Consider the following 20,496-nt stretch of genomic DNA (forward strand, 5'->3'; position numbering starts at 1 on the left):
GCAGAAATGGCCCAATTGATGACTACTTACTCCGTAGCCGCGAGGGGTTTGACGTTTGACCAGAAAACCTCGGACCTTGTGATTGTTGGGTCCGACTCGGGGAATCTGAATCTGGGATCTGAGGTCTGGACGGATGGTGGTGGGTGTTTGCCCGGCGATGTGACGTTACCCGGACGCAGTCACGCAGCCAATGGTTGCCTGCATCTGGGACATTGTGCACGGAAGAGGGCAATGGCAATGAAGGCGACAAAGTGAAGGCGCATTGTTTTTGTCACGGTGACGGTGGACGGTGACCATCCGGCGACGGGGACCAGACTCGACGGAAAGCATTACGCTGCAACCGTACAAAATGATGCATTGAAGAACCGCCGTTGTGGTTGGTTGCCTCAGGCTCGGACCAGTGATCATGCCACGGCGAGCCCCGGTTTCGACTCTTCACCCAAAGCCACCATTTCAGCTCCTGCCGCCTTTGCAGCCGCCTCCAATGCCCTGTCCACCGCCTCTTCCAGCTCGTCTCGCTTCTCAATTCCCACACTCAATCGAACCAAATGCTCGACGACGCCAAACTTTGCCGCCCACTCCAGCTCCGACGCATGCGCAAGCAACGTGTACGGACAACACAAGGTGAAGTTGGTGCCAAGGCTTGGACCCTTGGCCACATCCAAGGCATCGTGAAAGGCGATGGCCGCCGAATCCTTGACGAATCGGATTGAGAGCAAATAACCATAGCCGGCCTGCGCCTGCGCGTCCTCGCCTGTTTTCCCAGTTTGCCGTCGTCGGCGCCGGTACCCGTCATACAAATGTTGCGTGGCGCTGCCCTTGGAATAGAATACCGTGTCCACAACCGGATGGTTCCTCAACTTTGCGGCTATCGCCTCCGCGTTCTGATTAGCAACGTGGACACGCTCCACAAAGTCCTTGCTGTTTTGGGCCATGACAAGCAAGTCGAGGGGAAAGTATGTGTCGGTGTATTGGCGTGTCAAGGTGTCGTGTAGCACGCTTTTGGACTTGGAGCCAGGGCATATGGTTAAGCTGCCGCCCATGACGTTGCAGGCCCCGCTGAACATTTTGGTAAGGCTTGTGCATATCATGTCGCAAAAGGGGACGAGGTCCAAGTTGACTGCTGTGCCGACAGTATCGTCCACGACGACGTGAAAGTTGAACGTCTGTGAGAGCTTATACAGGCGTCTGAGGTCGAGCGAGCCGAGGAGAGGGTTCCCCGGGAACTCGGTATAAAGGGCGTGTATCTCCATGCCGTCCTGGAGGTTCCGTTCTAGCTGGTCCATGTCCGCTGGGGACGCATGTCCGTAGAGGACACACTCGATTTGTTTGACCTTGCTGAGAACTTTGAACGTGTCTACATATAGGAAGCTGTCATGTCAAAGTGAGCTTTGCGGAAAGACTTGGAAGATGCGCTGGCTCTTTCTCGGCTTACCCAAAAACAGCAATTCGAAATGCGCCAGATGAGCACCTGTACGACTCCTGAAGAGCCGACGCGGAGTGGGCTATTGCAGACATGCCACTCGGGTATAGAAACACATCTTCGGGCGTCATCTTTCTGGTCTCTGATGACAGCAATCCCGATATTTGGTCCCTGATATTGGTTACAGCTTGCTTTGCGTCGCCCAGGGGCAACTTGGTGTCTGGATGACTGCTGGTCCCGGCCCCAGGGAGACAAGGCGCCTGCTCCAGCCAGTAAAGAGCATGTCGGCTTGTCATCCCAAATCCCGTATGTTGCCAGAACGCCTTGGCTTCCTCGAACAGATGATGGGGGAAGACTACGACACAAAGGCGCTGGAACGCATCTGCGGTTGACGTGACAACTCCAGAATGGATATTTTGGACTTCACCAGCAAAGTTGACTTGGAAAGCAAGAACTGCATCCTTGATTGAAGTGTCCGACACAACCCGCCGCAAGTAATCCCGACAACAGACGCCCAAGGTCGCATGTGGAAATAGCACGGCGGTAGCGGTTGCTCTCGACTCTTGCCCATACACATGCTCGATGGAGCTCGCCGCGGCCTCATCTTGGAGCAACAACTGCAGAAGCAATGTAGCCAATCTTTGGACGAGCGGGTGAATGTAGAATCTAGGGTATCCCGTTGTCAAGTGGGCGAGGACCTGGGGATCTTTGGTGGCCCAGCCGACAGTATCTTGCCATTTCGGAAGGGAAACACTAACGGCCTGGCGTTGGGATTCGGTCAGTAGCAAAAGGATGAGAGGATTTTCGTCATGAGCTCACGTGTATATCGGTCGGCGGCAATCCTTGACCCAGCCCTGCGGTCCTCGGCTCCTGGCTCATGGTGGCTTGTGTCAATCAACGAATGCGAGCTCAACCGTCGCCGGCTGTCCTTGGAACGAGAGGGCAAACGGGCAAACTCCAGCAGAAGAAGCAACGACAGACCAGCAATAGCAGGCTGTGGCAAAGAAGATCAACAAAAATAGAAACCAGTACTATTACCATCACGTTGTTCGCCAACGTCCGCGCTCCGTATACGCAGCCATTTCCGCCGCCGATCTCGGCTTTCACGGAGCAATCGACATCTCGCAACTTGCGCCTCTTTCTGCATGTCAGACGAGATGCAAGATACGGGATGTCAATCACGCCTGCACTCGACTGGAGACGCGGCAGCACGCAACTATACAGAGCACGCAGTAAGACGCCATTCGACGCACGGTATCAGCACCGTGTCGCTTTTTTTCCGTGGCCACAGTCTACAGACATGGATTTGCCTCCACCGCGGGTGGTAGTATTTCGGGTTGCACACCTTTCCGCCCGTCTTTTCTCTTTACAAATAAATTGCTCACGGGGAACGGCCTTGTTCTAGACATGACTCTGGGGAATGCGACTTGACGGCGTGGGTACAAGCTCGTACGTACATGTACCGTCCTACCTCAGCTGGCCCTTGTCCCTCGGACCAGTACTTCATCGCTGCAGTCCAGCCCAATCCCAAATCCGCCGCGTCTTGGCCTCTTGATTTGTAGGCTTGGGATCCACGTACTCTACGCCCGGGGTTGGATTCTCAGGGGACCAGTAGTCATCTGTCAGGAAGAACTTCCTCGCGGCCTGCTTCCTCATGGGCTTCTGGGATACGGTCACGGGCACTTCCTCGCCGTCGTCGAGGATGCGCAGCACGACTGGCAGCGTGAAGGCGGCGTGGTCCTCGGAGAGGTCGGACCTTATTCTCGCCAGGTCGACCTTCTCGTCGCTGCCCGTCTTTCGCAGCCGGACCAGCGCGCCGCAGATCTCGTTGGACTCGTGGTCGGGCACCGCGACGACGTAGCCTTCTGATATGTAGCCGAGGTCGCACAGCGCGTGCTCGAGAGGCAATATCGGGATTCGATACCCGTTGAAGAAGATGTCTAGTGTGTTTTGGCCCAGGTCAGCGGCTGCTGGCGGGCATCAAAGGCGTCGCGGGGGAGGGGGGCGAGGGACGCAAACGTACACTCGTTGGATGCTCGCCCGTCGTAGATCAGCTCGCCGTCCTGCAGGTGGCCAGTGTCTCCGGACTCGAGGTATCCCTCGCTGTCGAGGTTGTCTTTCGGGCCGTGCTCGTCTCCGATGTAGCTTGAAGCCGGCGGCGGCGGCGGCGGCCATCCGCGTTAGCCATTGAGCCGTACATTTCGGCATGCGCTCGTCTGCAACCTACTGTGTCATCATGTGTGGGCTCCTGACGAGGATGGCGCCGCTGTCCCCGTTGGACAGCTTGATTTCGATGCCCGGAAAGGGAGTCCCGACGGAGTACTTGCACGTTTGGCGTCGATTAGTCGGCCGCGCGCCAGCAGGTCAGTTCTCGGCTCGGCCGAGGACAGGACTCAGGAGACTATTGACGCACCTTGATCTTGGAGGATCCATCGTGTCCCGTCACCGTCCCGCCAAGCTCCGTGGATCCGTAGCGCATCGCGACAGGCTTCCCGACCAAGTCCCGCCAGAAGTCCAGCATCGAAACTGACGGCATGCCGCCGCCCTGCCACAGGGTCTTCAAGTTCCGAATTCCTTGCAGATACAGCCTGTGCTCGGCCGCCGGCAACTTGCAGATGCGATCCTGGTAGTCCTGCTTCATTGCCCGGAGCAGGCCGGGCGTGAAGGCCATGTGGTCGATCCTGTGGTCCCTAAAAGTGTCCCATATCGCCGAAACAGGGGGAGCGTTTTTGAGAATGTACACGTGACGGCCGATCAATGTACTCTCGAGCATGGGATACGCGCCTCCTATCCAGTGAGGCGGGCGCTCGGAGATGGTTGCGCTTCCCGGCTCGGCTGGGCCCTCAAACAGGCACCATCTTCGCGGAAGGACGGCCCCCTTTGGAGGACCCGTGGTCCCTGACGTGAAGATGACGAAGCCTGGGCCCCCGCCATCCAGCTGTACGGAGTCGTCGATGGCGATGGAGCCGATTGCCACGGGCGGCGCGTCGGTCGAGATGCGGACGAGCTGGAAACCATGGCCGTGCTGCTGGCTGTACTCGTTGATTTGCTGGCCTCGCTCCAACTTGTGCCCGCCGACGAGTAGGACGCACGCCTTTGATCTCGCCAGGAACGAGTGCGCTTCTTGCGGTAGGATGCCGGCGCCTGTTGTCGTGACGAATGAGCCGTGTAAGTCATGATGTTTAGTGTCGACGCTTTGGGTGCGTGCGTGCGTCTTCTCGGGGCTCGAAAGGAAGGGACACCGTACCAAATGGCATGCATGCACCGCCGAGAGCTCGGGCGGCGAAGAAGGCAACGATGAATTCGTACCCAGACAGTCCGAGAAACCCCGTGTACGGCGCAGCCTCGCGGAGCATTCCGTGCCGGTCAAGACTCGACGCCGGGACGGCCTTGCGGATCCTGTCGCGAGTCTCGACAACATCCCCCAGGAGCTCGGCGTACGTCTTATCCAGACCGTACGCATCGTGTATTATTGGCTCGTTGGTGGCCTGGCTCACGTCGAGGAGCTGGACGAGCGTGTTGTCGCGCGGGAAGCCCTGACACCACGTGGGCTCCATGGTGATGGGACGCTCGGCAAAGATGGGCAGCAGTAAAGACGAGAGTGCTCTTGACGGTGTCCGAGGCCCGGACGGGTTTTTGTTGCCATGCCTCTGCCTCTGAGCGGAATGTACGTCTTGACTGTTGACGGCGAGGCCGTGACCGTCTCGTCTCCGCCGCCGTTGAGGTCTTCCCGAGTCTGGTCAACGCTTCACATGGGCCTGGTATACGTGGTTGGTTGGGCTGGCGTTACATTCGGGCACGACTGGAATCAATGCAGCATTGTATGGAGCGCTCCGGGTGCAGCATCGGATCTTTTTATACAAGTGCGTACACGACGGAGTATCCACGTCGTGGTGATGCGACACAGTGGCCAAGTTCATGTCGCATCGTCCAACCCTGCCCTTCAGTCAGCCTTTACACGTACACCCACAACCAGGCCATCATGATAACGTGCAAAGCCTACGTCATCTCTCTCATACACGCCTCGTCGGCATCCCACGACAGGTTGAGAATGCAGGGCTCCAGCAGGAAGAGGGGGAAGGGACGGAGTCGTGCGGAGCGCAACAATCTAGTCAAGACTGGGCGGGCGCTCGTGCTGCGCTCTCGGGGATGAGGTTGACTCGCGGCCCTGTAAGGTTTTTCCGTCCATCTACGATCCAATGAAACACAGATATGATGGTGATGATGATGATGGCAAACGCGTCGTTTGTCAGCATCGTGGGGAAGACGGGTCCTCGGCATGCCACCTACTCATATCACCTCCCGTTACAGGAAGTCCTGGAGGGAAGAGGAACATCACCGTCGTAAGTGAGATGTACGACGACAGTGAGATGCAGTCAGCCGTCCATCCGAAGCACCGGGGCGCTTCCACTTTCGGTCCGGAAGAGCACTGCGGCCCTGGAGAAGGTTGACCGCAATGGGCATGGCGTACGACAGGTCGAGGGCGAGGCGACGACCGACGCGGAGATGATGGCATCGAAGGCGCTGCAGGCAGTTGGTGGTTATTCTACTGCAAGTGTAGCACGGAACGGGGCAGAATCTACCTGGTTGAGCCTACAAATACCAGGCCGAACAAGATGACAGTGACCGAGGTGAGGATTAGAACGTTCAACGGAAGGCCCAGCCGGCCGTGGACCGTGGCGAACACCTCGGATGCAGGTAGGCCGCCGTCCCTGCTTGCGCAGCAGTTGGAGACGAGACGGTCCTCGACACACAAGTCGCGGCTTGACTGGTGGCGCCCATGCCTTGCAAATGCAAAGATCATCCGGCTGCTTGTCGTCATCACGCTGAGCGTGGCGAAGATGGGGCAAACGAGCGGTAGCCTTTCCTGACTAGCACCGTGCGATGCCGGTTCAGCTTTTTGAAGAGTGCCTACATCAGTGAACACATAGCCCCGGCGTTGCTCTTCGTTGCGTGGATCAAGATCTGAAGGAGTGGTCCGGCACGAGAGCTGACAGCGTCGTCAATGTTTCCTGAGACGAACAAAAAAACGATGAGGAGGATTGCGCCGGTGAATGTGCCGATGCCGACGCAAACGACCATGATCCTGGGCCCTTCAGAAGCAGCGTGAGGGATCTCTGAGGATAAATCGTCAGGCGGACGGTCCGATGGGCATACTTGTAAGTGGTGTGAGGGATTGGCATCTACCTTCAATCATGTGAGCGACCGCGTCCTAGGGCATGTCGCTGTCAGCCAATTCATCCCACGTATATACTCGGTACGCTTGTACTTGCAAGGAGATACTCACAAAGGCAGTGACGCCAGGACCGCCTGGGAGAAGCTACATTGAGTCAGTCCACGACGTTCCGCGTGCAAAACGTAGACGATGACACGCACGCCGAGCATCCAGGCAATGCCATCAGGCCCCGTGACCGCATCAGTCTGACGTCCAATCAATTTACGGGCAGGTGTATACATCCCTCGGCCAAGACTCGCAGCCCGTTTGGTTGATGAAGTCGCAGAAGACAAAATAGGCCGAGTTGAAGTCGGGCGATGCACAAGCCAATACGGTAGTGGACACGACGACGAAGCCGCCAATCGACCACACAAACGCCCCGCGGTGAGTGGCGGGAAGGAGGGAGTTCATGGAAGCATCAACGACGACGGACAGCAGGGTGAGGCCGATATAAATCAAGAATTGGTGCCATGGTTGCGGGTCGTATGCCTGGCCTGCTCGTCAGGAAACCGGCCCGGGGATGACATCTCCAACATAGCGGATGCAGGGCAGAAATGATGCCGACCATCAACAGACTGGACAACAAGGCGTTTGTGGCAACCAAGGCAATCTACCACGCACGGGTCGTTGGTATTTCTCTTGAAAAACTAGAAATGAAAAGACGACTACGCCGCCCAGACATACCCACCCGGCAACGTTGATCCAGCCGGTGATCCAAGACAAGAAAACCCATTTGGGCCAGCTACCTTCTGCCTCGCAACAGAGGCTGACGGAACGATTCGTGGGCCCCAAGCTGGAAGAAGGAAGCCGGGGTAAGAGGAACCTGCGGAACATCTGGCCGAACCGCCCATTTGACATGCCTCTGTCAAAACAAGTCTCCATCGTGAACGTGTGGGCAACAAACAGCGCGGTCAATTGCCGCATACACACATGGTGGCTTGCCCTCGCGCACCAGCGTCACTGTCGCGCTGTTCATGGTCCCTTTCCAGAAGAGTCCTTGGACCAGATTGCCCAACTCCTGTCACGGCAGCCCGTGTACGCGACGACGGTGCCGTGGCGTCTCAGAGGCATTTCACGCACATGCCATGCTCTCTCTCACCCCGTGGCGTCGACACCCACGGTCCAAGCAGTCTACGACCTCTCGACACGGAAACCAGCATTGTCCCGTCTACTCATGTTGAAACCACTCACGGCCTGGCAAACGGACGCTTCGGACTCGAGACCCGGCGACGGACGGGTGGTGACACGGCCAACTGGTGATGCGCGAGCATGACGGCTGCGGCGAAGTGGGCCTCTGCCGCTTCTACTCCGTACGTACTCGACATCATCGTTCCGTCTCATCTCAAGAGCCTGGTGTGGAAACTCGCAGCGGGCTTACATGTCTTGCGCCAAGGTGCGGGTCACACGGTGGGGCCGGGTTTGATGACGGACGACAGATGGGCAAAGATGGTACGGATATTGGCTTTGAGATCTGAGCCGATGGCAAGCCGGGTGTAAGCTGCATGGGGCTGTGAATCGTGATTGTCGGTCGTGGGCCGCGGCGCAGCACTCGTGGACTCGGTATGAAATGTTCGCCCTGGCTCGGGCTGTTTGTTTTCAACCGCGCTCTGCTTCGTCGACTCGGACGGGACTCCGCACGAGTGGGTGGTGAAGTTGGGTCAAGACGGCGTCACCGCCACCCTCGGCCCGGCTCAAACCAACCCAGTTTGTCGCCCTTGCACGCGAGCTGGGCCGTGAAATCACGCTTCATCCGAGATCAGGTTCGGGCCGGGGGTTGGCTGGCTTGTTAGCTTTATGCAGATCCCCGTGGTTCCACGGACCTGTCAGGTGCCTGGCGGCGCTAGAGAAGCAAGGATGTGATTGCTGGTGCGTGTGCCTGCTTGGTGCCTGCGAGGCACGAGATGGACAGACGCATAAAGAGGCCGACTGCGCTCGCTTGTCCAGCTCTCCTGCCCGCGTGCTCGCCTCGTGCTTCCTGTCCGGATCTTGTGTGTCTTGCACGCCTCTGTGTCGCCCTTTCACGTGTCGCAGCGCCTCGAGATGCGTCCGCAGCGTTGCACCGCGCTTCTGCCCATTGCCGCCCTGGGCATCCAGTCGACGTCTGCCCGGGTCGGGAGACTGGCGCCTCGAGATGCGGCGTGCAGGAAGACCAGCGTTGCCATTTTGTAAGTCGATGCCTCGGGTCGTGCGTTCCGGAGGCAGACGCCGCGGATTGACGTTGACCGACATTGATTCATTCAGAGGCGGCGGCATGGCCGGCGTCACCGCAGCGGTACGTGCTTGGCTTGCGAATCACGGCAACGTCGAGGCTCGAGACTGACGCCGCCGAAACAGCAAGCACTCTCCAACAACTCCATCACCGACTTTGTCATCATCGAGTACAACGACCGGCTGGGCGGCCGTGCCACACAGGCCGATTTCGGCAAACAGGACGACGGCTCGCCGTACGTGGTTGAGCTCGGACCAAACTGGGTATGCATCGTGGCCAAGCATTTCCGCCTCCCGCCTTGGTGGTGGTCGCCGATGGGACGCAGGGAGACTAATCGGCCTGAATCAGATCTCGGGTCTGGGCAATCCGGGCGGCCCGGGTAGGTGGCGACACTTGAACCTGCTTGCGGCGGAACGGGCAATGCTGACGACAGGGTGTCGACAGAAAACCCCATCTGGACCTTGGTACGTCAACCGACGGGTCACGGTCACATGTGAGCTGACACGTGGCCCAGGCCAAGAAGCACAAGCTCAAAAACACCCCGTCCAACTACAGCTCCATCCTGACCTACGACGAGAACGGGCACACCGACTACAGCCGCATGCTGGACGAGTACGACGCGGCATGGGCCAAGGCATCCGCGAGGGCCGGCCGCATGCTCGCGGAAAACATGCAGGACGAGACGGCGCGCGCCGGCCTCGCCCTGGCCGGATGGAACCCCCGGCACGGCGACATGAAGCGCCAGGCCGTCGAGTGGTGGAGATGGGGTGCGTACCTCCGTCGTCGTCGTCGTCGTCGACTGCCTCGTCGAGACGGGCCTCGTTCTGACTTGTCGCAGACTGGGACGCCGCCCTGACGCCCGAGGAGTCGTCCCTGATATTCGGCGCCGCCGGCGACAACCTCACCTTCCACCAGTTCAGCGACCAGAACAACCTCGTCGTCGACCCCCGGGGCTACGGGCACATCGTCCAGGAGGAGTCGCGCACGTTCCTGGGAGCCGACGATCGGCGGCTGCTGCTCGGGACCCGAGTCACAAACATCACCTACTCGGACGACGGCGTCACGGTCCACAACGCCGACGGCTCATGCGTCTCCGCCGCCTACGCCATCTGCACCTTCTCCCTGGGCGTCCTCCAGAACGCCGGCGCCGACGCCGTCGCCTTCCGGCCCGAGCTGCCCGAGTGGAAGCGCGTGGCCGTCCAGAAGTTCACCATGGGCACCTACACCAAGGTCTTCCTCCAGTTCAACGAGACCTTCTGGCCCGCCGACACGCAGTACTTCCTCTACGCGTCGCCCACCCGGCGCGGGCACTTCCCCGTCTGGCAGTCCCTCTCGGCCGACGGCTTCCTGCCCGGCTCCAACATCATCTTCGCCACCGCCGTCGAGCAGGCCTCCTACCGCCTGGAGCAGCAGACGGACGAGCAGACCAAGCACGAGGCCCTCGAGGTCCTGCGCCAAATGTTCCCCGGCGTCACCGTCCCCGAGCCCCTGGCCTTCATGTACCCCCGCTGGACGAGCACGCCCTGGTCGTACGGCAGCTACTCCAACTGGCCCGTCGGCACCACCCTCGAGATGCACCAGAACCTGCGCGCAAACACCGGCCGCCTGTGGTTCGCCGGCGAGGCCACCAGCGCCCAGTACTTCGGCTTCCTGCACGGCGCCTGGTTCGAGGGCATGGAGGCCGGGTCCCGGGTCGCCGCCCTGCTGAGGGGCGAGTGCGCCGACGCGCACGACGCGCACGACGCGCCCCGGTGCGGCGACAGGCCTCACTACGACCCGCTCCACGGCACGTCGCCCCTGGAGGACTATCGCGCCCCCAACGGCTGGGCCGCCAGCAGCTTCTACGCGAGCCGGCCGGAGTAGGTTGTCGCGGCGCTCGCGGTCGCGTCTGCGTGGGTAGAGTCCTGGCCCCGGCCCCGGCCCTGGGCTGTCCTCACCCGAGAGGCCGCCCAGGGAACGGTGTGCCTTGTACTCTGGGGATCTGAAGCCCGGCAGCTCGGCCGTCCTGCTGGTGTAAGCCAGCTTAGATAGTGTAATACACAGCCCTTGACGCGTCTCACGTGCCACGGCCCATGGCCCAGGTGACGCCCGTCGACTTCGGTCGGACGCGACAGGACGCGACAGGCAGCAGTTGCCGCCTTGCTCTGTTGTGATTACTGGGCTCTGGTGAAGTGCCCGTAGTCGGCGTCCGGTTGACTTCCAAAACGGGCCGTCTAGATCCCTGTCTGTATTCCACCACGTCTGCGTCTACCTGTGCTCCGCCGCGCTGTCCGAGATGGCGACGTCCCGTCCGCCGGCCATCTTTGGTATTCGCGGCAGCCAGTCGCAGGTCGCAGGTCGCGGGTCGCGGATCCGAATCAGACACGCTGGCCGCCACCGTGCAACACGGCTGACAGCCACAGTTCCTCGGGCCGGGGGATGCCGCGGCAGCGCTGCGCCTTGCCTCGCCTCGGCCGAGAAGGCGTCCCGGCCGCCGGCGATTGTCTGCTTGGCACCCGCGGGAGGAGGTGCGAGTCGGCGTCGCGACACGCGTGGATGGCGTCGTGGAAGCAACACCGCAGCGACGACGCGAGCCGCTGCTTGGCCTTGGTTCATCCCGTCCGTCTCGGGGCCATTCGGTGGGACGGATGGCATCACATGCCAGCCAGCCAGCCGGCTGGGCAATTACGCGGTGCGCTTCATTGTGCAACTACGTCGACCTACACACAATTTGGTAAACGGCAGAAACAAGAACAGCAAGCCGGCACCCTGCCACCCCGACCAACTACTCATCCCAAGAAACCTTCATGCTCGTCGGGAACGGCGAAGCGCCGCCCCAATCCTCCGTCAAGTACAGAGAGAAACCCCCCGGCTGAGGAACCTTCTTCAGTTCGCCCAGCGGCCCAGGGACTCGCCTCAGTCCCTTCTTTCTAAACAGCGCACGGAACAGCTCCACCAGGGCAACCTGGCCGACTTCCTGGCCCAGGCAGGCGTGCGGGCCGGCGCCAAAGTGCACGTAGCTGTCCGTCGGGCGTCGGGGGTTGACCTTGTTCGCTTCTGGAAAGTGTGCCTCGTCGCGGGCCCCCGACATGAGCGACACCGAGACGCGGTCGCCCGCTTCGACACGCACCTCTCTCCCGTCGTCCTCCCTGATGACGTCCGCCGCCGCCGCTCGGCGGAAGACGCCCGACGCACCCGCCAGGCGGACACCCTCCATGGCGTAGCCGAGGAGGAGGCCATCGTTTTCCGGGCCGGACTCCGCGACGGCCAGGCGGTGCAGTTCGGGAACGTGCTGCTGACCTTCGGGGGAGAGGTACCAGTCCACGGCTTGGGCAAACTAGAGTCGTGACGGTGATTAGTGTCTGGCGAAGCGAAGCGCGGCACGTTTCGAGGCGACGATCAACTTACCACCTGGGCTTGGACAGGGACCATGGCGCCGGCAAATGGCAGGATATGACTGCACACAATATCATGCGCGCCGAGGCCGGCCTTGGACAAGCCCTTTATGAGACCGACGCCGTATTGAGACACGTCGTCGCCCTTGGGGGCAGGGCCGGTGTACAGACCTCGGATGCCCAGAGCCTTGGTCAATTTCACATTCGTCTCCACCACCTTGACCAGATGCTCGGTGACGTCTTTCGCCCTCTGCCGGAGTGGAAACGACTTGACGGGGTCAAAGTCCAAAAAGATGCAGGTGAACAGGATCGCCAGAGCCTCATACAGCTCCTGCTCCGAGAAGACGCCCCTGGGATTCTCGGTCGACTTCAGGGGCAGATTGAACATCCTTGCGGCGAAATGTGTGTGGACAAGGTTCCCGACATCGCGCACCACGTCAACTTGCATCTTTCCGGCAATCTTGCAAGACTTCTCGGCAAGTAGCCGCTCCGTAGTCGTGGCGTAGAAACGCTGAATTGAAGCCCTCCAGCCGTCCTTGTATAGAAGAGAATGCATGAGCTTGCGCTGCTCTGCGTGAGCGGCGTCATCGCCAGAGAGCATGGGTTTGGTGCCGGCCGACCCCACGAGGAACCGGAGGGCTTCTTCGCATGCAACCTTGTACCTGTCCGGGTTGGACAGGACGTGCTTGGCTGCGCCGTACGAAGTCAGACTGATCCGTGGGGGGAGCGGTTCCGGTCTCCCAAAGTCAAAGTGTTGCGCGCGCTTCAAGTCGGCGAGAATCTTGCGGTTCTCATTCGGCGTCACCATGGGATAGTGCGCGTAGACCGAGTTGTACCTGAAGTGGTCGGGGAACGCACGGATGAACAGCTTGTAGAAGACGCAACCGTTGTTGATGTCCAAATCATAGTTGGCTTCGTTGAACCCCCATTGCGTCAGGTAGCCCGGGTGGTAGTCGGTGGTGTAGTGTCTGTCGCCACGGACCAGCGAGACGGCGTCAGAAAGCACGACTCTGGAGATGGTGTAGGTGGGAGCAATCCCTACGCCCGGGACCATGGGCGCCTTGGCTTCTTCGGCCACGATGCCGGGGTACAGTTCGACATGGTCAGGATGCTGGTACAGGTTCCGCAGCGCGTCGGCGACGCCGGGGTCTGAGTTGATGTCCTCAAACGTGTCGTACGGCTTGAGTCCAAAGTGCTTGCGGAATTCATTCAGGCCACATAGATTCCACTTGCGACCGCGAATGATGCCCAGTATCTCGACGGGCTTCATGATCCGAGGCACATTCTGAGCGCCAAACGCACCGCCGGGCTGCTCGATTGCGGTGGCCAAGGCATTGACGAGCTCGTCGTCGTTGAAGCGTCCATCGGGCCCGCGAGTAAATCCACCGAATGTGCGCTCACAAGGGTCTGCAGGGACCGTCGTCTCATACTTCTTGACGGCGGCAATCAGAGTCGGAAGGTCCATTACCCCGTAGTCTTGGCCGAGAATTCGCTTGTGAAAGTCTTGGATCCATCTGTCGTCCATTTCAGAAATGCACGAATGCCATCTGTAGCACAAGTTAAACTCGGCAGACACGACATTGCCGACGCCACTTTCCGCGCCCTTGGAGGTCCCCATGGCGACTCCCATCTCTTGCCTCGGATCCAACGTCCACTGCGTGTCCACTCTGTTGAGATTGATGATGTTGCGTACGTAGTCGACAAGGGTAATGTTGATGTACAGCCCTGACGTGACAAGCCGAGCCGTCTGGAACAAGTCCTCGTCATACTTCTTCCAAGCAGCTGCAAGCTCGTCACCTTCCAGACGCGGCGAAGGCTTTGCGAATCGGTTGCTCTCGTTGATGGCAGCCAGGTTGGTCGCCACGTAGTTGTGGAAGCGGTTGAACATGATGATTAGGATGCACACCCCGGGAGGGTTCCCAATCAGTCGTCGGTCTGCGAACGTATCTGGCTTCAGCTTGCCGTCTGTAAAGGTTCGAATCGAGTCGCAGTCCTCTTTGCTTTTGCCGTACAGAGGAGACAGGTCCAGATACGATGACGAGTCGTTTTGGTTGGGGTTCTTTGAGTTGGTCCAGAACAAGTCTGCCTCCAAAGTCAGCGAGCGACCAGTAGAGATTTCCGCCCCAAAAGGGACGCTCACCGTGGATCACAATAGTCGCCCAGTACCATAAGATACTGGACACATTGTTTGGGTTTTTCTTGAAACCATCTCTGGCCATGACAGCCTCATAAATAAGCTCGGGATCGGGCAGTGCTCCCATGTTGGCCGGTCCTGGCTTGCAAGTGCGCGAGTACGGAGTCCGCGCGGCCCCAAGCTTGGGCATCAATGGGTTCTAAAGGGGCATGTCAATCCAAAGACGTCGACGTCGCCATTGTTACACGGCAAAGCTCCTTACATTGTTGGACCCATCTGGCTGGCGATACTTGAACTCTTCACCCATGTACAGCAACGGCGGGTGATCCAACGAGGTCCACAGTTTGTCAATGAAGGAATTGGTCAAGGCTTCTTGTCTCTTCGATTTGTTGGGCATTGTAGCGACCAATTGAATGGTGCGCTCCATGATCATGGTCTTGTCATCTTGCAGAGTCTCTCCCTTCAGCTTTGCCTTGACGATGTCTTTGAGGGTTTTGAAATCTACAAGAGACTGCGTCAGGTTCGCCACAGGTAGTTGGACGGTTAAATGTACTGACCAGCCAATCCGAATGATTTAAGATCCTGCGTCAGACTTGGTCGCTTGAGAATATTTCTGTACGAGCCATCCCCCATCTCCGTAGGGAGAGGACGTTGTGAAGCGCGGCGCAACTGCATCAGAGTCTCGATAGATGACGTCTTCTTGTTTTCCGACTTTTGGGCCCCTGGGGACCGCACCACCTCCTGGGGAACTGTTTTCTCTCGATCATGGTAGCCATTCGTCCGGCCACCATTTGTGTGAGCGGCATTTGTCTGGGTGCCATTGGTGAAGGCACCGTTTTGCGCGCCGTGGGCGACGCTCTCTCCTTTGTGCTCCATGTGCGGGGAACTGACAGGTCGAGGATTCGATTCACAATAATTCCGGGACAGAAGGGCGAGCACTGCTCCGGGCCGGCCTTGTTTCCTTTATATGCGAGGGGACCAGCTCAGCGCTGATGTTTGACAAGCCACGACATTTCCCCCAGCAAGACACCGTCTCAACCGAACCACTCCCAAGGGAATCGAGCCCGGCAAGCTTCACGGTCCTCTCCGCCCAGTTTCATTGAGACACCATGCCTATCGGGTTCTCGGATCCAAGCCTCGGCAAGCCTCGAACCACGTCGAATGGGGATCCCTGCCTGGCTTGACACAGAGAGGGCCAGCGGCAGTACTACCAGCCATCACCACATATAGGCGCCGCTCGGCGCTCGCCTCCGAGTCGCCGTTGCAACCAACCCAGACAATACTGAGTACGCATCCGTCAGTAGGTTACTTCCCTCCCCCACCTACCTCATGCCAAAAGGAAAAAAACGTCGGAGCTAATAGACGACAATATCAGAAAGGGTGGGCGTGCGTCATTTCCCCAAGAACCGTCGAAATTGGGTGGACCAGCAACGGGAAGAAGAAGAAGCGGCAAATTGAAATGAAGCAATTGGTAAATCCGGTGGCCCAGTCGCAATCTCGATTCCTCGAGCCATTAAGAGTCAAGACGCTGGTCTTGCAGGTAATACCACTGAGTCGGACTGACATGTCGATCGACACATGAACTCCGTATCCCTTTCAGCTGCGGCCCGGCCCTCGGGTCTTTCGACTTGTCAACGACGAGAGCAGCAGCCGACGCCAATGTCAGAGTGTCTGCCCCCTGGGCCTTGGCCCTTGACCACGTCGGCCGTTATTTGCGGCTTCTTTTCTGCTCTCGAGGCGAAGCATGTGGCCAACGCTCCATACTCATATTGCGTTCCTCGCGTCGGCGAGAAGTATGTATTTAGGTTCTGGCTTTGGTCGTCTCATCCCTCGTCCGTCGCAGGAGGGTGCGCGGTGGCCCCTGGGTCCTAAATCGTCTGGACATACGAGCCTGATGCCGGCACTCAATGGAGTACGACCTGCATGACGATGGATGCTCCCATTACCGAATTCGAACGGGGCCGTTGGGGAAGCTGCAGAGACATTGCTTTGTTTGGTGCCCGCACCAATCAACCGGCCGGAGATGATCCATTGCTGCGACGACACACAGCCGGTGCCGCTGCAGCGTTTCCCAGAGACCAAGTCGGCCGTCAAGGTCCAGGCAAAGGTTGACTCGCAGCGCAGAGTCGCAGGCATGCATGCCTGGTTCGTGGCGTCTTTCAGCTCACTGCCAGCGAAGCTCGAGGCCGTCAGCCGACGAATTCATCGACGTCTAGCCCGTGGTGGGGGCGCGGAATCTCGGTTGTTCCCTGCTCCACCTTGGCTGCACTGTGCATGACGAGAGACACAGCGCCAGCCACGGATGCCACTTGCAGCCCGTTTTTGCACCTTTGCCCTTTGCCCTTTTGCCTTTTTGCTCCAGTCATCTACTCCGTAATGATGTGCAATATCGTGTGGGGCGCTTGTGTGACGCGGTTGTCTCGCAGCTTCCCAGTGGTAGTAAGTAGTAGTTACTACATACGGAGTACTCCGTACTCCGTACTCCGTAGCACGAGCATCATGCAGCTGCGGATAATCGTGGTCCAAGACTTTGCTCTGGATAGGCGTCAACTCGTGTCAAGACTCAAGACCACCTCCATGCTCCCGTAAACACGCATGTATGAATGCGCGTGTTTCAGTCGAGCATGATAGTAATACATTTCTTATTCATCATGTGACACAGGCTCTCGTCACTACCTAGGTGTCGGTGCATTTCCCATCGCGGTTTCTCCCGCGACTCGCTGCAATAACATGTCGTCGGCAAGTCCCCAGAATATCAAGAACATTATAGACCCCTATCTCTGGCATTCCGAACTGCTGCCAAGTCCATAGGAGGGTGCCCTACCGACTCATGACACCTGAGAATAGGAACGCTGGTATTCTATACATACTTCTTGTGCTCCATTATATCAAATGCGTATTCTCCAACTCGCATGAGCGGCCGTCTTTAGCCTCGACGTCGTCTCCGCATGCGTCATAGTTGTGAATGGTTCCCAAATTGCTTGGCCCTGCACAGATATCAACGGCTGTTTCCATGGTAATATTCGGCTCGGGTTGACAGTGATACAAATCACACCATCACTTCGTCCTGAGATCTTTCACGTCAAACGGCATCTTCTCGCTCTCATACACATGACCGTTTGGATGTTCTGTTTCTCGATACAAATTGTCAACCGAATGCTGGTGGAAGGTTTCTGATTGCCTGCAATCTAGAATATGGTCCAGTCCTGGCGGGTGTGTTAATCGGAAGATGCCATATCTTGGCAGCGGTCAGCGCAAATCTTGGCCCAGCAGAGCGTCCATCCAGCACTTACGACGGAGTAAATCGGGGTGCGCACACGATTGCAATGCTCTCCGGCATCATAACCTGATATCCAGCATGGGTGTGCAAATCTCGGGAACTCATAAAGCATGTCTGAGTGGGGTGAGTATGAATCCATCCAAGGACCATCAGGTCCTCTCCCGCACAGTAATCAAAAATTGCGCTCTCGTTTTCTGTTTCGCAAGTGTCTGACGTGCATTTCTGATCGGGAATAAGCAAACTGCGCACGAACAATGCGTTATTAACCGGTGTCCCGCACAGGATCCCGCACATTTCCAGTCCCTTCCTCGTGTTTGGAGCAGCCACCTTCAAGAAGGCGGCTCGAAGTTTGCTCGGAAGAAATACGGAACGGATCGGGTCCCCATTTTCAAGATATGCTCCCGGTTTAAATGCCAGTCGCTCTTTCTTAGGAAGGGGGGGGCCCTCCAGTGTTTTTGGACGAAGAGGCCGATCCATTGCCGTCTCATAGCTTGGGTGAAGTGCCGAGCGTGAGTCCACAGTCGACACTTTGTCGGGGACGGCTGGTAGCTCATGTGGGCTTGTGTATGAAGGACCTCTGGGGGACAGGCGTATATCTTCTTTGGGGGGTCGGCGGGGGACCGGTAAGTTGGGTATTGGTGATTTCAGAGCATCAAACTGAACGGGCTTCGATTTCGATATCGAAGGGTAAACATACGACTGCGGCGCACTGTCTCGATTCGGCGTCGCCGTTGGCCTGAGGGTTTCGTTGTCATGTAGATCTCGCTGTGAAGACTCCATAGCTCTTCGGGCAGCCTCCATTTGACTTTGAAGGCTGAAGTCGACTCTTTGGCCATCACTAAGGCGAGACGTAAGAATGGTGTCGCCGTAAACCCGAGTGTGCCTGTTTGCATGTCGAACAGTATCTCTTCGCGCCAACTCCTTCTGCGCCAGCTCTACGGCCAATTCTTGATTTTCGGATGCGTCTAAGACGGTTGCATTCCCGCTCAGGCTGGGGTCACGCGCCGCGAATTCCCCGTAACTTGATGGCGACTTGGTTCCTTCTTGTTTCGCCACTTTCAGGTCTGCAGGTGCCCTCCGTTCCCACTCAGCATATTCGTCGTTGATTATAGGCTTTATTTCTTCGAGATCAGCGATCACGCGGTCCATACGCTTCGAAAGCGGACGAAAGGCTTTGCGACTCTCGGGGTCCTTAAACTGGGGATGCGTCTGGAGGCATTTCAGGACGAGCACCGAATGTCTGTATAGCATCATGTATGCCCGGCCATAGTCGCCATCGGACAAGGCGAACGAAGCCTTGATATTCGTTAGCTGACCACGGAGCATGTGGATTGATTGCGGCAGCCAAGATGGACATACTTCCTGGTAGAGCGTCTCGACAGCTCTAGTCCAGTGCTTGAACGGGATATTCACGTTAAATGTGAAGTTTTCGGCCTGGGCCACCAGCTCTTTCACGCTCTGCGGCCGCGCTGGCCGCGTGCCTGATCCAACCTTCATCTCGATGATTCGCTCTGGGACCGAGCCAGAGGGGAGTGATGATGCACGCTAGTCGTTGGCTTCTAGCCTCAGGCTAATAGGCCGCAGGGTCATATAACATGTCTCCATACGCTCATGCTGATTGCATCGGGACTGACGAGGTTCTCAAGGCTCGTTAAGACATGTAGGAAAATTGACGGACATTAGGGTGCGAAGAGGAAACGAGCAGTTCGATCGAGGTGGGGCCGGCAGTCGCAAGTCCAAACTTGCACGTTGGTGGGGCAAGTTTCATGGCCGCCGCATCATCACCTTGGAATTGGCTTGGACTTGTTTCCAAAGTTGTCCGCACGCCATGATCCACGGTTCTTGACTTATGCGCAAATTTCAGATGAAACCCGGCCGACCTGGTCCCCTGTGAGAACCTCGATGAGATCGGCTTTAGCCTTCACGATATGCCGCAGTGTTCAAGCGTTTCATGCGGCTGCCTGAACAGCCCGGGGGACTACTCCATGCCATGTCAAGGCAACATGGAGATGGTTTGTATATAGTATCTACTAACTATCCATCGATATGAAGATGCCTGTTGTGGGCCCAATGCATCATTTCCTGACGTTGCCTAGCCAATTAAATGTATCCCATTAGCCCTTTTTCTTCCGACAGCTTCCAATTCGTACGAATGGTCCCTGCGGTTCGAACCCTGATAAATTCACCAAGTCGTTCCTACAAATTCGAATTTCAAGGGCATATAGCGTCCTGTTTCCTTTTCACGGGGAAACTGGTGTCATTTTTGGGGTGCTTTTCCGCTCGCGGCGGCTTGGGCAGAGGCTTGGATATGAATGATTTCCGCCTTCTTCTTCTCAAGCTCCCCCTGCGTCTCCTCGATCTGTCCCTCCAACCTCGATCTAGAATTTCCAGGTTAGTTATTACCTCCATTTCTCAAGAATGGACGTTGGACACTGAACCTACACTTCGCCTGCAATAAAGTCTAGCCGTCCTTTAACAGTACTCTCCGCCTCTACCCTATCTTGCTTCAGAAGCACGGGACCCATGAGCTTGTAGATGGTTTCGTCCTCCCCCAGCTTCTCAAATTCCTAAGCCCATGCATTAGATATCAGCAAGTTTCCATTGACAAGTGAGATCAGCCCCTCAAACCTTGAAGACACCAGCGTTCTCTTGCTGTTGACTTTGCAGTTTTTGCCGAGAGTTTACCGTGTTTTGTAGATCTGTCCGTGATCGGTTACCATGAGGTCCTTTTGGAGTCATTTGCTCTTCCTAGCCATTGAGAATGACCTTGTTGAAGTTTCTGGTACTCATCAGACAGAGCCTGAAGCTTGGCCTGAGTCTCGGCCATGGCTATTGAGGCTGGGCAACAGGCGAGGCGAAGG

The 20,496-nt window shown here is 57.8% G+C and overlaps 7 protein-coding genes across 7 annotated transcripts; 1 reads left to right on the forward strand and 6 right to left on the reverse strand.

The window, feature by feature from the left end:
• Window positions 1-404: 404 nt before the first annotated feature.
• On the reverse strand, window positions 405-2,302 carry MAM_04919 (Cys/Met metabolism, pyridoxal phosphate-dependent enzyme; the record flags this gene model as incomplete). Its single annotated transcript, XM_040823717.1, has 3 exons — window positions 405-1,371; window positions 1,436-2,184; window positions 2,243-2,302. 3 exons carry the CDS (start codon window positions 2,300-2,302, stop codon window positions 405-407), a joined length of 1,776 nt encoding a protein of 591 aa, XP_040678388.1.
• A 624-nt stretch (window positions 2,303-2,926) lies between these two features.
• On the reverse strand, window positions 2,927-4,980 carry MAM_04920 (AMP-dependent synthetase/ligase; the record flags this gene model as incomplete). Its single annotated transcript, XM_040823718.1, has 5 exons — window positions 2,927-3,363; window positions 3,447-3,568; window positions 3,651-3,745; window positions 3,837-4,567; window positions 4,671-4,980. 5 exons carry the CDS (start codon window positions 4,978-4,980, stop codon window positions 2,927-2,929), a joined length of 1,695 nt encoding a protein of 564 aa, XP_040678389.1.
• Window positions 4,981-6,334: 1,354 nt separating this feature from the next.
• Window positions 6,335-6,880, reverse strand: MAM_04921 (Amino acid/polyamine transporter I; the record flags this gene model as incomplete). Its single annotated transcript, XM_040823719.1, has 4 exons — window positions 6,335-6,540; window positions 6,611-6,635; window positions 6,711-6,743; window positions 6,800-6,880. The coding sequence occupies 4 exons, from the start codon at window positions 6,878-6,880 to the stop codon at window positions 6,335-6,337; spliced, it is 345 nt and encodes a 114-aa protein (XP_040678390.1).
• A 1,798-nt stretch (window positions 6,881-8,678) lies between these two features.
• MAM_04922 (Amine oxidase) lies at window positions 8,679-10,710 on the forward strand (the record flags this gene model as incomplete). Its single annotated transcript, XM_040823720.1, has 6 exons — window positions 8,679-8,803; window positions 8,880-8,910; window positions 8,973-9,226; window positions 9,281-9,311; window positions 9,362-9,614; window positions 9,686-10,710. 6 exons carry the CDS (start codon window positions 8,679-8,681, stop codon window positions 10,708-10,710), a joined length of 1,719 nt encoding a protein of 572 aa, XP_040678391.1.
• A 901-nt stretch (window positions 10,711-11,611) lies between these two features.
• MAM_04923 (heme peroxidase) lies at window positions 11,612-15,231 on the reverse strand (the record flags this gene model as incomplete). Its single annotated transcript, XM_040823721.1, has 5 exons — window positions 11,612-12,163; window positions 12,235-14,303; window positions 14,362-14,554; window positions 14,618-14,856; window positions 14,913-15,231. The coding sequence occupies 5 exons, from the start codon at window positions 15,229-15,231 to the stop codon at window positions 11,612-11,614; spliced, it is 3,372 nt and encodes a 1,123-aa protein (XP_040678392.1).
• Window positions 15,232-17,644: 2,413 nt separating this feature from the next.
• Window positions 17,645-19,132, reverse strand: MAM_04924 (Mov34/MPN/PAD-1; the record flags this gene model as incomplete). Its single annotated transcript, XM_040823722.1, has 1 exon — window positions 17,645-19,132. The coding sequence occupies one exon, from the start codon at window positions 19,130-19,132 to the stop codon at window positions 17,645-17,647; it is 1,488 nt and encodes a 495-aa protein (XP_040678393.1).
• Window positions 19,133-19,892: 760 nt separating this feature from the next.
• MAM_04925 (Prefoldin) lies at window positions 19,893-20,462 on the reverse strand (the record flags this gene model as incomplete). Its single annotated transcript, XM_040823723.1, has 4 exons — window positions 19,893-20,013; window positions 20,078-20,202; window positions 20,264-20,334; window positions 20,402-20,462. 4 exons carry the CDS (start codon window positions 20,460-20,462, stop codon window positions 19,893-19,895), a joined length of 378 nt encoding a protein of 125 aa, XP_040678394.1.
• Window positions 20,463-20,496: the final 34 nt, after the last annotated feature.

The sequence above is a fragment of the Metarhizium album genome (assembly GCF_000804445.1).
Source record: "Metarhizium album ARSEF 1941 chromosome Unknown scaffold_11, whole genome shotgun sequence".
Taxonomy (NCBI): domain Eukaryota; kingdom Fungi; phylum Ascomycota; class Sordariomycetes; order Hypocreales; family Clavicipitaceae; genus Metarhizium; species Metarhizium album.